The sequence below is a fragment of the Poecilia reticulata genome, chromosome 20, assembly GCF_904066995.2.
Source record: "Poecilia reticulata chromosome 20, P_reticulata-male-v2, whole genome shotgun sequence".
Lineage (NCBI taxonomy): Eukaryota > Metazoa > Chordata > Actinopteri > Cyprinodontiformes > Poeciliidae > Poecilia > Poecilia reticulata.
In genome coordinates this window covers 2,942,686-2,956,023 of record NC_088849.1, presented here as the reverse complement: position 1 = coordinate 2,956,023, position 13,338 = coordinate 2,942,686, and the positions used below count along the sequence as shown (strand labels likewise).

The 13,338-nt window shown below is 42.4% G+C and overlaps 1 protein-coding gene and 1 long non-coding RNA gene across 6 annotated transcripts in view; one reads left to right on the top strand and one right to left on the bottom strand.

Moving 5' to 3' along the window:
* arhgap12b (Rho GTPase activating protein 12b) overlaps positions 1-7,729 on the top strand; it is a 59,130-nt gene extending 51,401 nt beyond the window's left edge. For all 5 annotated transcript variants that reach the window (XM_081601496.1, XM_081601495.1, XM_008438434.3 and 2 more), the window contains 9 exons: positions 1,473-1,577; positions 1,663-1,761; positions 1,845-1,947; positions 2,804-2,923; positions 3,001-3,099; positions 3,599-3,676; positions 3,772-3,906; positions 4,861-4,966; positions 6,691-7,729. In XM_081601496.1, the coding sequence (XP_081457622.1) occupies positions 1,473-1,577; positions 1,663-1,761; positions 1,845-1,947; positions 2,804-2,923; positions 3,001-3,099; positions 3,599-3,676; positions 3,772-3,906; positions 4,861-4,966; positions 6,691-6,865 (1,020 nt within the window). In that variant the 3' untranslated portion in view covers positions 6,866-7,729. The remainder of the gene's footprint in view (positions 1-1,472; positions 1,578-1,662; positions 1,762-1,844; positions 1,948-2,803; positions 2,924-3,000; positions 3,100-3,598; positions 3,677-3,771; positions 3,907-4,860; positions 4,967-6,690) is intronic.
* Positions 3,699-6,681, bottom strand: LOC103482335 (uncharacterized). Its single transcript, XR_536436.2, has 3 exons — positions 6,591-6,681; positions 5,523-5,641; positions 3,699-3,785 (listed from the first exon to the last, which is right to left on the bottom strand). It is a non-coding gene; the product is annotated as an uncharacterized LOC103482335 (long non-coding RNA).
* Positions 7,730-13,338: the final 5,609 nt, after the last annotated feature.

Below are 13,338 nucleotides of genomic sequence, written 5' to 3'. Positions count from 1 at the left end.
AAATTAAAGCTTTTTGCCATAAGGACTATGAAAATGCCAAAAACATTTTTTTTTAAATTTTAGTATATTTTTTTATCTGCTCACCAACAAACTATCCATCCATTTTCTTGCACCCTTGTCCCTTAGTGGGGTTGGGAAGGTTGCTGGTGCCTATTTCCAGCTAACGTTCAGGGCGAGAGGCGGGGTCACCCTGGACAGGTGGCCAGTCTGTTGCAGGGACAGACTGGTGACAAACTAAACAGGAAATAATTCAGTGAAACAAGTAGTCTTATTTTGAAGGACAATGATCTGAAATGATGTAGTCATGTAGAACCAAAACATAGACAGGTTCACCTTAGTAAAAGGAATGTTGAATATTTGTGGCCTATGTAAACAAAAAAATATATTCTAATCAACAAAACCTGGATTTATGGAAGTCTTTCTTCAGCAACACCAAAAAAAACAATAGTTACATTTAACTGAGTTTAATTACAATTTAACTTTGATACGATCATATCTGCTCTCTAAGTAAAATTAGACATTGTGCTTCTACTTACTATTAAGTTTAACAAAAACCAAGTAGCCTGATTATTAAAAAAATAATACTTTGTGTTGTACATAACATTTCATCTTACAAAGTCTTCAATGTGGTCAAATGTATACCATTCTTGTATCAATAAATATAACGACACATTTTATTTCTGACATGCTTTCACAGAAATCTCAAAGTTTTACAATCAAAACATTCTTATAAAACAGCAGCAGCAACAACAAACAAGGATAATCTAATACCACAGAATTATGGTCAGCGTGCAGAAAAAAAATCAGTCCAAGGGCTGCAAATGGCCCCTGGGCTTCAGTTTGGAAACCCCTGACTCAGAAGTTTCAGACAAAAGGACTGGGAATAAAATATGTGGCGCACTTTTCAGATTTGCAAGTGCTAAAAGAAAATTAAAGCCATTTTCCTCCCAGTTCACAATGTGCTCTACTTTGTGTTGGTCGTATAACAAATAATCCCAATAATACCTATTAGTTTTTCCTTGGAAGGTGACAAAATGTAAAAATGTTCTTGGGCTGGGAATGGATTTGCAAGGCAGTGCAGCAGTGTAGAGCATGATGTATGCTAACAAACACTAACTACATGTGGAAGACAGTCCAATGGTAAAATCACAACAGAAAATTGGTCTAATTTGTGAGCCAAATTATTAAATGCGTGGTGTTGTAGATTTTTTTCCCCTTTAACAATAAATGTGAATGTGAGATATGGAGGGAAAAGTTGCTTTGTTTGTCAGGTAATGCAATGGTTTATGATGTGCTTTTGCTTTCTGTGGAATGTTGAGCAGAAACTATACCCTGAGGAGCTGCATCCCATCTTGGACCCAAACTTTCCCCTCATCCCGTTTCTTTGCCTCTAACTGGACTAAATCCTGCCGGAAACGCCAACACGTTCTGTCATATTCTGGCTCATTCTGTATCCCAACTTTCTATTCCAGAAATTTGGCAGCAACCAGTCCAAGCCCGAGTTCACGGTTGATCTGCGTGGAGCATCGGTGGAGTGGGCTTCCAAGGAGAAATCGAGCAAGAAACACGTCATTGAGGTATCCGTAGCAGGACCCGCCAGATTCCACTTTCTCGTTTGTGTCTGAAATCCAGCTTTGACGTGCGACGGTTTCCCTCTTTCAGCTGAAGACCCGTCAGGGCATGGAGCTGCTGATCCAGTCCGAGATCGACAGCGTCATCAACGACTGGTACCGGGCCCTCATGGAGACCATCAACACTCATGTAAGTGCTACTCATACCTGAATCTAGGTTTCAGTCGCAGTGAACACCAGCTCAAATAAAAACTGATGTCTCCTGTGGGCCAGGCGTGGGAGTCTGATGAAGCCATTGAGGAAGACATGCCCGAGTCTCCGGGAGCTGAGAAACAGGACAAAGAGAAGGACCATCGGGACTCCAAGAAGAACAGAGGTGAGTCGAACTGAAAGGCCCAGCAGCAAGGTCGGACAAAAGTTGACCAGTTGATGTCCGTTTTCACACCCACCGTTCAAAGTCCACAGGACATACACAGTGTACATTATGTTGTTTGTCATACCGTATGTGTGGTTTACAGCAGTATAGGAAGCAGCGATCATGGCAGAGAGGAGCTACTATTGCGAGTTCACAAGTTCCTAGGAAGAAATAATGATTAATGAGCTGCAATATCTCCTTTTTCAATGTTATTGGAAAAAAAAAATTGCCAATGAAACATGCATCAGAACAGAACCAAGGTGGGAAGAGTTTGATGTTTTGGTCCAACAGTACAGAATCTATACAGCATCATGGCCTCTGACTATTCTTCCTCAAAACTATCCATCCAACTCTCTGGCTGAAAAACCAGCTTTTTGGAAGTTGAGTACTTGGGACTTTTTTTCTGCATAAACAAACACCCCCACAAAATTCTGATCAATCACACAGAGGGGGGCAGAAAAGTTCTTGTGACAAGAAGAGGTGGACCATGTGTGGCAGAGAACAAAATTTAAAAAAATTTGTCACATAACTGTGACGGCAAGAACCGATCAAAATCGGTTCTTGCCGTAGTTTGGCTCCTCCCAGAGCCCTTAAGACCAGTGGGATTGTCCCATCGTCTGAACCTGCAGAGCAGCAGGACAGAAGGCGGGATAAACTCCCCACTGACTGAATATATATGAAAGCAACAGAAAACTTGTTCATGGCACATTTCTTTAAATATTTTGTGCTATTATACTCTTCTTTCTGATGTCAACTGCCCAAATGACAAACTGCTCCTATTGACACCGTGTGTCTCCACCCTCCTATGCCTCCTCAGTGATGAAGAACTCCATCAGTATGGACTCATCAGACCAGAAAAAAACCAGGATGAAGCTGAAGAAGTTCCTGATAAGGCGACCCACCTATCAGGCAGTCAGAGACAAAGGGTACATCAAAGGTGAGCAGCCAGGATGCGTTCTCAGAACCAGCATACTCCACTTCCACCGCTATAAGCTACTGTCTCTCTCTCCACAGACCAGGTGTTTGGCTGCAGTCTGAGCAGTCTGTGTCAGCGGGAGAGCACGTCGGTACCTAACTTCGTCAAGATGTGCATCGACCATGTGGAGAACACAGGTACAGTCAGCCAGGACTAGATCCTTAAACCACGCACACACAGTGCCACCTAGAATTCATCTGACTGTTCCTTAATCTGGCCGCACCACACCTGGAGAGGAAGTGTAACCTGTCTAGGGTGTAGTAATGGACATTTCTTTAATATAACTCAAAACAACAGAATTCAAAACATCTGAGCACTTCTGACCCAGTAAGAATCCATTTTAACCTCTTTTCTTTTCTTTTCCTTTTCTTCTGTTATCCCAGTATGTTGAGTTAAAAAAGCATCTAAAAAACACAACTTCAGTATGAGATATTTGTAACATTTATACAGCATCAGGAAACACACAAAGATCTAGTGGCTTGCTAATATCTAACTTTTTCAAATCTGTTGACTTCACACAAAATGCTCCTGGATGAAGGAGTTTGCCGCTTCTCTGTTTCAGGATGAAAAGCAGATCAGTGTTTGAGTAGGTTCATTATGACTCAGCACATTTTGCTCTTTCTCCCACCTGTGCAGGTCTCAGTGTTGACGGCCTGTACAGAGTGAGTGGGAACCTGGCGGTGATCCAGAAGCTCCGCTTCGCTGTGAATCACGGTAAGGCCTGGTGCGGCTCCACCGGACCTCTGGTGTGTGCTGTGGAGAACCTGCCTGGGATCAGTGGCTTATTGATCGTTTCCTCCTTGTGTCAGATGAGAAGGTGGACCTGAACGACAGTAAGTGGGAGGACATCCACGTCACGACCGGCGCGCTCAAGATGTTCTTCAGAGAGCTTCCTGAGCCTCTCTTCACATACGGCTCCTTCAACGACTTTGTGAACGCCATCAGTAAGTGACTTATAACAGCATTGGATACTCTGAGGGTGGTTTCACACCTCATAGTTCAGTAGATTTAGTTAAATTGGGGACCAAAAATACAACACGAGTTATATTTTCTTCGGCGCATTTTCACCGTCCCTGAATGTTTTCTCTTTACAATCTCAGCTGTCATTGTGTGTTTTTGGATTTTATGTGACTGACAAAGTAGTTCATTATGTTAAGCACATTACCAAGTACAAGTCTGAAAAGTGTGGCTTGGATTAGTTTCCAGGTCCTGAGTCAAAAATTTGTAGAACCACCAGTTAAAGCTGCAGGTCTTCAGAGGAACGTCTACCTGCACATAGAAATATCACTTAGATTGGATGAGAAAAGATTCTGATTTGGGTCTGCACTTTGACTAGGCCACTCTAACACATAAATATGCTTTGATCCAGCTCTTACTGTATGTTTAGGCTGTTAACCTCCACCCCAGTTTAAGTCTCCATCAGCGTTCCCTCCATTCATCCTCCCATCATCTCTGACCAGCTTCCCCAAGAATGATGCGGCTAACACCATGTTGCACAGTGGGGCAGGGGAGAGGTGGCGTGTTCTGGATAATTAATCATTAATTTACACTCAGGTGGATATTATTTGCCAATTAGGTGATTTATGAAGGCGAATGGTAGCAATGGATTTTAATTTTGGGTATTAAACTAAAAGGGGTTGAAAAGGTGCCACATTGTATGGGCAATTTTGAAAATCCTGGATTATTTTGCTTCCACTTCCTTTGTGTTGGTCAGTCAGATAACATTCCAATAAAAAAAGATGGACCATGACTTGAGCAAGGTACTGTAATCATGAAAGAGCTGAACTCGGCACCGTTTATCCTTTTAACGTTTTAGTTGGTAATGTACCCACAAGAGGGCGCTTCTGACCTGTTTTTTTTTTTTGTTTTGTTTTGTTTTGTCTGTTTGTGTGCTTCAGAATGCTCTGACTATAAGCAGCGAGTGAATTCAGTCAAAGACTTGATCAAGAAGTTGCCAAAACCCAACCATGACACGATGCAGGCCCTGTTCAGACACCTGCGCAGGTAAGCCCCGCCCCCACAGACCACAGCTACACCAGTCGTCAGAAATAAGACGGCTAAACCCCCGCTGCTCCTCCTCTCAGCACACACACACGCTACAGCCGGTGTGTATTCTTAGCCCGGCGCAGCCACCGGCTACATCAGACGCTCACAATGACATTTGCCGCGTCCCAATTTGCATTTATATGACGCTGTGTTTGCTGTAATTCAGCACCTAGGAAGTAGGTGTTTCTCTGTGAAATTTATGGCGTGACATTCAGCGCATGAAGCGGATGTTTACGTACATCGGCAGGCGGATTTAATTTGCCTTTTTTTCCCCCTTCCCTCCCATGAATATGTTATTGTTTTGAGCATCTGCATGCAGGGATGTAGATTCTATTTAAAAAAGGCTATTGTGCTTTAGGCCGCAGCGCTTCGGAGCGTTTGTTTGCCTCCACGCTCCATCTAAAGCCCTGAAGCTGTGTGTGAAGGCAGCCATGTTGTTTTTCTACATAAATCTAAACTAAACTCAAAGAACTGTCAGACAGATTCACCTAAAGCCGCTGGAGACAAATCTTACCTCTATATTTGCTCCCGTTCTCACCATCACTGCATTGGACGTCACATGATTGACCGTGTGCCACACAGGCGTCACTGCTGTGCATCAAGTCGGTTGGTCAGGAGGATGGCACAAGGAATCTGAAAAAGAGACGCAATGTTTTGCTATTAATTGTCAACACTGACAATTACATAACACGGTTCTGGGGTAGCACATTTCACAGGAAGGTAAATTGTTCTAATAAAAAAAAAATATATATATATATATATATAGAGAGAGAGAGAGAGAGAGAGAGAGAAAGTTGGAATTGGGTCAGTTATGCTAGCTTGACTGTGTTTTGGTTCAGTTAACCCTAAAAACATGCGACTCACACACCGACTCTCTGTAGAGCAGGCCTTTAAATGAGCCAGTCAAGCAGCGCTGTGTTCACATGACCACTTATTAATGATCCAAAATGGACATCATGCTTTACAACACAATACTGTAACTGTGTTTTCAGATTTTTACTTTTTCGTCTAGGGAAATGTTTTTGTGTTTTCCTCCTGATGCACTTAAACGTAATCATTGCCCTGTCAGCTGGTGGAGTTATCAGTCGGGTGCCATAGCAACGAGCATGAGTGTAGATGAAAGCGGACACATGGATCGAGAAAAAGCAGATTACGGGTGGTTTTGAGTTGATCTACCCTGTTTTACCGACATTATTTTCCTTTCCTGTAGTTTCTCAAAGTTCAATAAACTACAACAACTGGACTAATTACCTCATTTAATAGAACATGGAGATTTTCTTCACAATCATCAAACAGGATGAAATATTTCATAAAGTTTAGGAGCCATGGTTTGTTCAATCTGGACAAGCCATGACTCCTACAATGCCAATTATGCACAATTAAATTATTGACCACTATGAGAGAAATTTGCTTAGTCCTCACATCTTGACAGAAATGACAGAAACCAAAATGTTTGATTGACATCTAGTATATTAAATATCAAAACATTGTCAATTTTGTCAACTTTAATTTAAGCCATATTTTATAGAAATTGAATGAGAAATAATCCATCATTGAATCAGAATGGTTTCATGGACTTAACTGCGTAGTAATGGCGCCTGAAGGTGCTAGCGGTAGCGGCCAATAGGTGACGACCAGCCCAGTGATGCATATGAAAGGCTCCAACTCTCCTCCCTCTGCAGGGTGATCGAGCACGGAGAGGCCAACCGCATGACCACCCAGAGCGTGGCCATCGTGTTCGGACCCACGCTGCTGCGGCCTGAGACTGAGACGGGCAACATCGCTGTCCACATGGTCTACCAGAACCAGATCGTGGAGCTGATCCTGCTGGAGTACGAAGGCGTGTTTGGGAGGTAGAAGAAGCCACAGGAGGAGAAGAAGAGCGTTGCCGGGTTTCCCTAACAGACTTCTGTCCCGTTTCCTGAACGACGCTGTGGACCAAGCAGCTGGGAGGAATAAAAAATAAAAAAGGAAAATAACAGTTTACAAAAGTCTTGCACTTACAAAGAATCTGGGGATGAGTTTAGGAATAAAAATAGATGTATAGATGTTGCCCGTTTTTTTTTTTTCAGTTGCCATTCCTGCTGTGAGGAGCGGGCGGTTGAGAGAAAGCCTTTCAGAGTGTTGCCGTGGTGACGTGTGGGCCGTCTGTGCGAGTCGATGAATTTTGAGTGTTTACACTGGATCTTTCGTGGTCAGTCTTTGGAATCAGAAACGGCCACTCCGCTTTGAACTCCGGGTGGGAGGGGATCAGGAAGGACCTGGCATCATGTCCGCCTTTCATAACCGGGTTGGTTCTGTGTGAGGGACTCGTTCTATCCGCTTTTTAACAGTGTTAGCCATAAACTCTGCGGCCTCCTCCCGGAGGACCTTCGCGTAACGGAGCGGATCTCCTCGTCATTAAGCTAGCGTGGCAGCAGACGCTGTATGGATGCCCTCCAACACGTTGCCGAGCGTTTGTACAGAGCGTTGTTGTAAAAAAGAAGAAAAAAAAATAGTGTCCCTGTAACTGAGGTGTGTATGCTTTGAAGGTAAACCAGTGGAAGATTATGAATTTAAATATATTAAAAAAAGCATCAATTGTGGATGGAAAAGTGCTGATGGACTGGTAGTTCTGTGTGTGTGAGGTGTTTGTGCATGGTCAGCTGCACACTTTGAATGTAATTTTCCGGCTAACTGCTGTTTGTGAATTGCTATGTCTAATAAAACAGACAAACTAAATGTGGAGGTGTGTTTCTCAGGTGGATCCAAAGTGAAGCTGGTTGTTGGTATCAAGCTTAAAGTCTTTATAATTAGTGGAATCGGATTATATGTCCTTTTGTTGATTAACCGATACGCAAACGTGAAACCAATTTTATCCATCAATCTAATTTTCCTCTGCAGTTCTGAAAATCAGCCACAGCCTTTGTGGCTGACTGCACATGTGCAGTGGAGCCCACCAGGTCTGCCCTGCACATGTGCAGTTAAAAATTGTCACCCAACTGTTGCCAATTAAGCCACTTTATTGCTATTTTTAGCAACTTTTCAGACTTAAGAAACTGGTATCTGTGTGTTAATCATTTTAAAGATTGGTGATTGGTCATAAATTGCAATTGGTGCAGCCCTACTTATCATATCACCTCTACTCTTATTATAAATGGACTGATAACAGTAGAAATGTTAGAGTATTTTGAAAACTGTACATGTATATCATGTTCTTAAAGAGAAATTCGAGTTTTGCCAAAATATCAGCAGCTTTCCTCACAGATCAGAAATGGATGCAAATGTCTGATGGGTTTCATCAGTGAGTTCGACAGCAGCAGCAGAGAGAAGGTGAGGAAGTGTTTAACCCCCAGTCAGCTCTGCAGCTCTCTCTCTCTCTCTCACTCTCACTCTCTCTCTCTTTCTCTCTCTCTCTCTTTCTCTCTCTCTCTCTCTCTCTCTCTCTCTCTCTCTCTCTCTCTCTCTCTCTCTCTGTCATTACATAATTGAAATAATCCACTCAGCATGGAGATCCTGCTTATTGAATTGACTGATTAATCTTTCACATCCTAATCAATTATTTCCTCTACCTGTTAATTATGAAAATGAAACTGCAATTCATTTCTGGAGATTTTCTGAAAAGCAGGCTGACCTCTGACCCCCTGGACTTCCATCATTGTGTCGCCGTCGGTTTCGCCGGGGCTTTTGTTTCTGTCTGCGGGTCAGATGTGGCCGTGGAGCTGACGCCTGACGATTAATTGATGTCTAATTAGGTAATTGCCATGGTGCCAGGTTTGATTAAGAAGCATGAGGCGAAGTGAGCGCTGAGCGAAGCTGCTAGCTTGGAGCCAAATGCTGCCGTTTGTGTTTTCTGTTGGTCTGCTGCTAATGGAAGACCAGGAACAAGCTGTGCTGATGTTTATAACAACAATAGTTTAAAAACCTCATGTAATTTATATTTTCCATATTATTTTTCTTTTGCTATGTAACAAAAGGAAAAAAATATATAAATAACATATCATTTCTACATTATAAATATGTAGAAATTATAAATATTTATGTTTGCGAGTCCTCTGTTAATTGGCTAATGTTTTGTGGGTGGGGTCAAACCAAAGCCAACATTTCTATATTGAATTAGCATCATGTCTGCTGCTGGTTTATTACTAGTTTGACCACATGGGGGAGTTAAAGTCTGAACATCATTAGAGCTATAAATAGGCTTCTATACTGCGCTAATATGCTTTAAGGATATCCTGTAAATATTAGATCTTAATAAGCTTGTAAGTGGATAACTTCAAAGTTATTTTCTATCTGCTTTCAGATTTTTGTAGTGGACAGAAATTCTTGATTCAGCAAAGTGTGTGATAATCTGCAGTGTGTGCCAATCTGACTCCACCAGAAATGACATCCATGTTTTATTTAAATGTTTCACTTCAGCTCTCTAATGATCAAGTTGGATCAGTTCTTCTGTTTTGTTTTTTTTGGAGTATCTGTTTTGTCAAACCTGCAGTCGGTCGTGGCAGATGATCACTCGTGCTGAGCCAGGCTCAGGTTCTGCTGAAGGTTTCTTCATGTGAAAGGTGAGTTTTTCCTCTCCACTGTTGCTACATGCATTCTCGGTATGAGGGATTGCTTCATAAATTTGCGTTAAATAAACTGGATTGAATGAAGAAAGTTGACAGGAAGACAACTTTAAACGTTTTAAAATGAAAAACACCTTGAAGAAAATGGAAAACTGTCTTTGATCCGAACACCTAAAATGCCCCAGACTCGGCTAGTAATCAACTGCAGGATGTCCAATGAAGGTCTGCTGTTACCTGGAACTATTAGCAGACACTCTTGCAAAGCTAAGCTAACAGCAAATAACCCTGGTGAAGTCTCACTGTTGCCATAGTTATGTAACGTCACGGCCATGTTAAGATGTTCAGAGAAGTTGATCCAGGATCCTTTCTGCTTTGCCACCTGACTGAACCAGACTGTCTGTGAATTAAACCACATTAATCCCTGATGAGATGTTACCACTTTGTAGCTTCAGTTTAATATTTAATATCATTCAAACACAACTTAACATCAGGCATTGATTTGGTGTATAAGGTAAAATCTCTAGCCTTCCCTCCACATCCTTATCCTTCAGAACGTTCTCAGTCTACTGTAGACGTTCCTCACCATGTGTTCCCCTTTAATCAGACCCCCCCAACCCAACCCCACCTCCCCATCTGTTAATTTACTCCAGCAGCTTCGACTTGCCGCCTCAGCTGCAGGTTCGCTCTGACAGGACGGACCACCTTGGATTCAACAACCGTGTTGGAGGCAGGCAGCACTGAATGGCTCTCCCCTTTGAAAACCGCAGGCTGTTGAAGTTGAGAGAGAGGAGAGGGTGAACCACCCTGCCCTACCCCCCCCTTAGCTCCCCACCGGTGTTTCCAAATGAGAAAACAATTAGATCATTTCTATAATTCATGGGTGCGACCGCAGCTCGGCGCCCGGCGAAGCCCTGAATGTTTGAAGCGCTCCATATGCTCACAGCGGGCCTGACCCGCTCAGCGGCGGCCCGGGCCGCTCCGTGGAGGCCGAGGTGTGGGCAGGTAATGTGAGCGAACCATTATGGAGCATGAAAGATTTATGGATCTGCAGCACTCCTGCTGCAGCTGCAGGTGGGCTGTGGGCGAAGCGGCCGGCCGGACAGGGAGCCTCCACCACTTTGTGGTGAACATCTTTGTATTTTAGACACCACTTTCTACCCTGAGCCCAGCCAGCACCTGATTGGCTCAGAGGCTGGTTATGAAACTCACTTCATCTCCACTGTAAGTTAATCACGATGCAGTAGCTTCCAGAATCTGAATGCAACAAACTCGTCACAGAGCTTCAAATGAGCCTTCGCCTCAAATTGTTCACTTTACATTTTGACGTCCTCTAATAGTAATATGTTGCCATATTCATTGTTTTCCCATCTCAACTGACTGTTGCATACTTTATTCATACAATAGAAAATGCTTGAAATTAAATTGTGTTCAAAAATAGCACAAAAAAGTCAAGTTTAATAGGAAACCTTTACATATATTGTTTTAAGGTTGAAACAAAATAATATTTTAAGTTAAGAAAACTCGAAGAATGATATATATGACCCTTACATCCAACTGAACTCAAAGAACTCAGTAACATGTTTCTGAAATGACCTTTAACCTTTGAGTGTTCCTGAAGCTCACCTTATTTTAAAGTGCACCCCACGCAAAATTAACACATGAACAGAACCTACTACAGTTGAGTTTTAGCTCACCCAATTTAGGACTTATTATAGTGAAAATCTGTAGACATGCAGGATTAAAGTAAACAGCAAACGACAATTTTTCCCTAATTCCAATCCCCAAAAATGTGATTTTGCAACATCTTAAAGAAAATGAGCTGGAATATTAGTTTATAAAAATCACAGTTAACCGACTTTCATTCACCACAAGCTAGCTGATTTTCTTTCTTGCTTGTTCAAGTTTTAAAGTTGTTCTAAACAGAATTACTCTAAAAATTACTTCATCAGAAATTCCAAAATTCTTTGTGGTCATCACTTGAGTTTAGGTACTATAAACTCTATTACATTTATCAAACTACTAGTTAACTAATTTAGACAAAAAATATCAGTAGCTCTGTAACAAAGTCACCCTTCATTGGCAAACCGGGAGGACACTGTTATTTGGCAATTAGAAATTAAAATGAGCATCAGTCACGTGGGATTCCTCTAGGCTCCTTCCTCAGTCCTCTGTTGCTCAATATGGACATGTTACAGATGGTCCAATGTTTTATTTGTTTGTTTTTTCCATGGTGAGGAGGAACATGGGGAAAACCAAAAAGGTTGAATACAGAGTATAGCTATGTCTCTATGCTGATGACACAATTATTGATGATTATTAATCATCAAATGACTGCAGTAGCATTCCTTGACTGGGTCTGACTTTCTGCAGGCATAATCCAAAAACACAGATATCATTGTTTTAGATTGTCAAAGCAAAGTTAGCAATCATAACTGAGCTGAAAACTACAGAAACTTCACCTGCATCTCACTTTCTTTTCATTACACTCTGTACTTTTCTGAGGAAGTATTCCATGTATCAGAATGCTCCACGACTGTCAGGTTAGGTGGCCATGGAATTGCAGTAGCTACTTGAGCCAACGTCTGAAGGCTAACACACTTCCTACCCTTCGGTTTTAACAGAGTTACAGACCGAACAAACACACCCCCCGAACGTCACACCCTGAGTGAGAAGAAGCACCACTTCCTGTCGGAGCGGTGAGTTGTCGGGCTGCGCTCCCATCCTTTCTCCAAATGTGCTGTCAGAGCTGTGTTCCTGCATGCATGGCGATGCTAAGCAAGCGTGTAAGTATTCCAAATGTCAGACCGGCTCGTCGTCGTTATTAATGAGCTTCAGGCAGCAGGAGTGGATCATTTTCCATGGAAATTCAATGCATTTTAAATAGCAGTGGATCAACATTCCGGGCCAGGATTTACATAAGGTAATTGCAGGATGCTGAAAGCACCTTCTAGCTGGCAGGGATTTGTTCCCCTCCTTCCCCCCCCCTCTCCTTTACCTTCAGTAATACAATCAAGTCCATTAAGTAGGCAATAAATACAAGGCAAGACTGTATCAGCGCTCCGTGACAGATAATGGCCTTTCTCCAGAATATCTATTTATTTAGCCGTGGACGGCTTCGCACACCTCAACAGTCAGAGGGCCTCCTCTTCCTCACCTGCTCCTCCTGCTGTCTGGGAGAATTAAAATAAGTCTTTCTGATTTAAAATAAAAAAAAAAAATAAAGCAGGTAGGATGAGGGGGGAGATGAAACCATGATGCACCTCTGAGGTCTACCTGCTGCAGCTGCTATGAGGGTCTGGGGAAATTAACAGTCAGACAATAATTTGCAGTGTGTCTGTCTGCGTACACAGAGCTGGAGAGGAAGTTTGGAATTTTAAAACCTTTTCCTGCTGATTTAAATATCAACTCTGGCTTATCCCAAGGCGATCCTGGTGACAGTCGAAAAGCTCTTGACTGTCATTCCACTGAGTTTTGGGACTTCTTGTTACACAATGATTACACTTTGATAACATTCAGGATTCAGCTTCTTTAATTTTGAAAACGGAAGTGTTTTTATTCTTTCTTTTTTTTGTGAGGCCTGGATGAAGATGTGAGCTGGAAGCTGACGGAAAGACGAAGTGAAACTAGGTGCTCTGATTAATCTACGAAGGTGTGTGTGTGTGTGTGTGTGTGTGTGTGTGTGTGTGTGTGTGTGTGTGTGTGTGTGTGTGTGTGTGTGTGTGTGTGTGTGTGCGTGTGTGTGTGTCTCATTAACACTGTTGGCTCTAGAATCAGTTAGCTAACAGC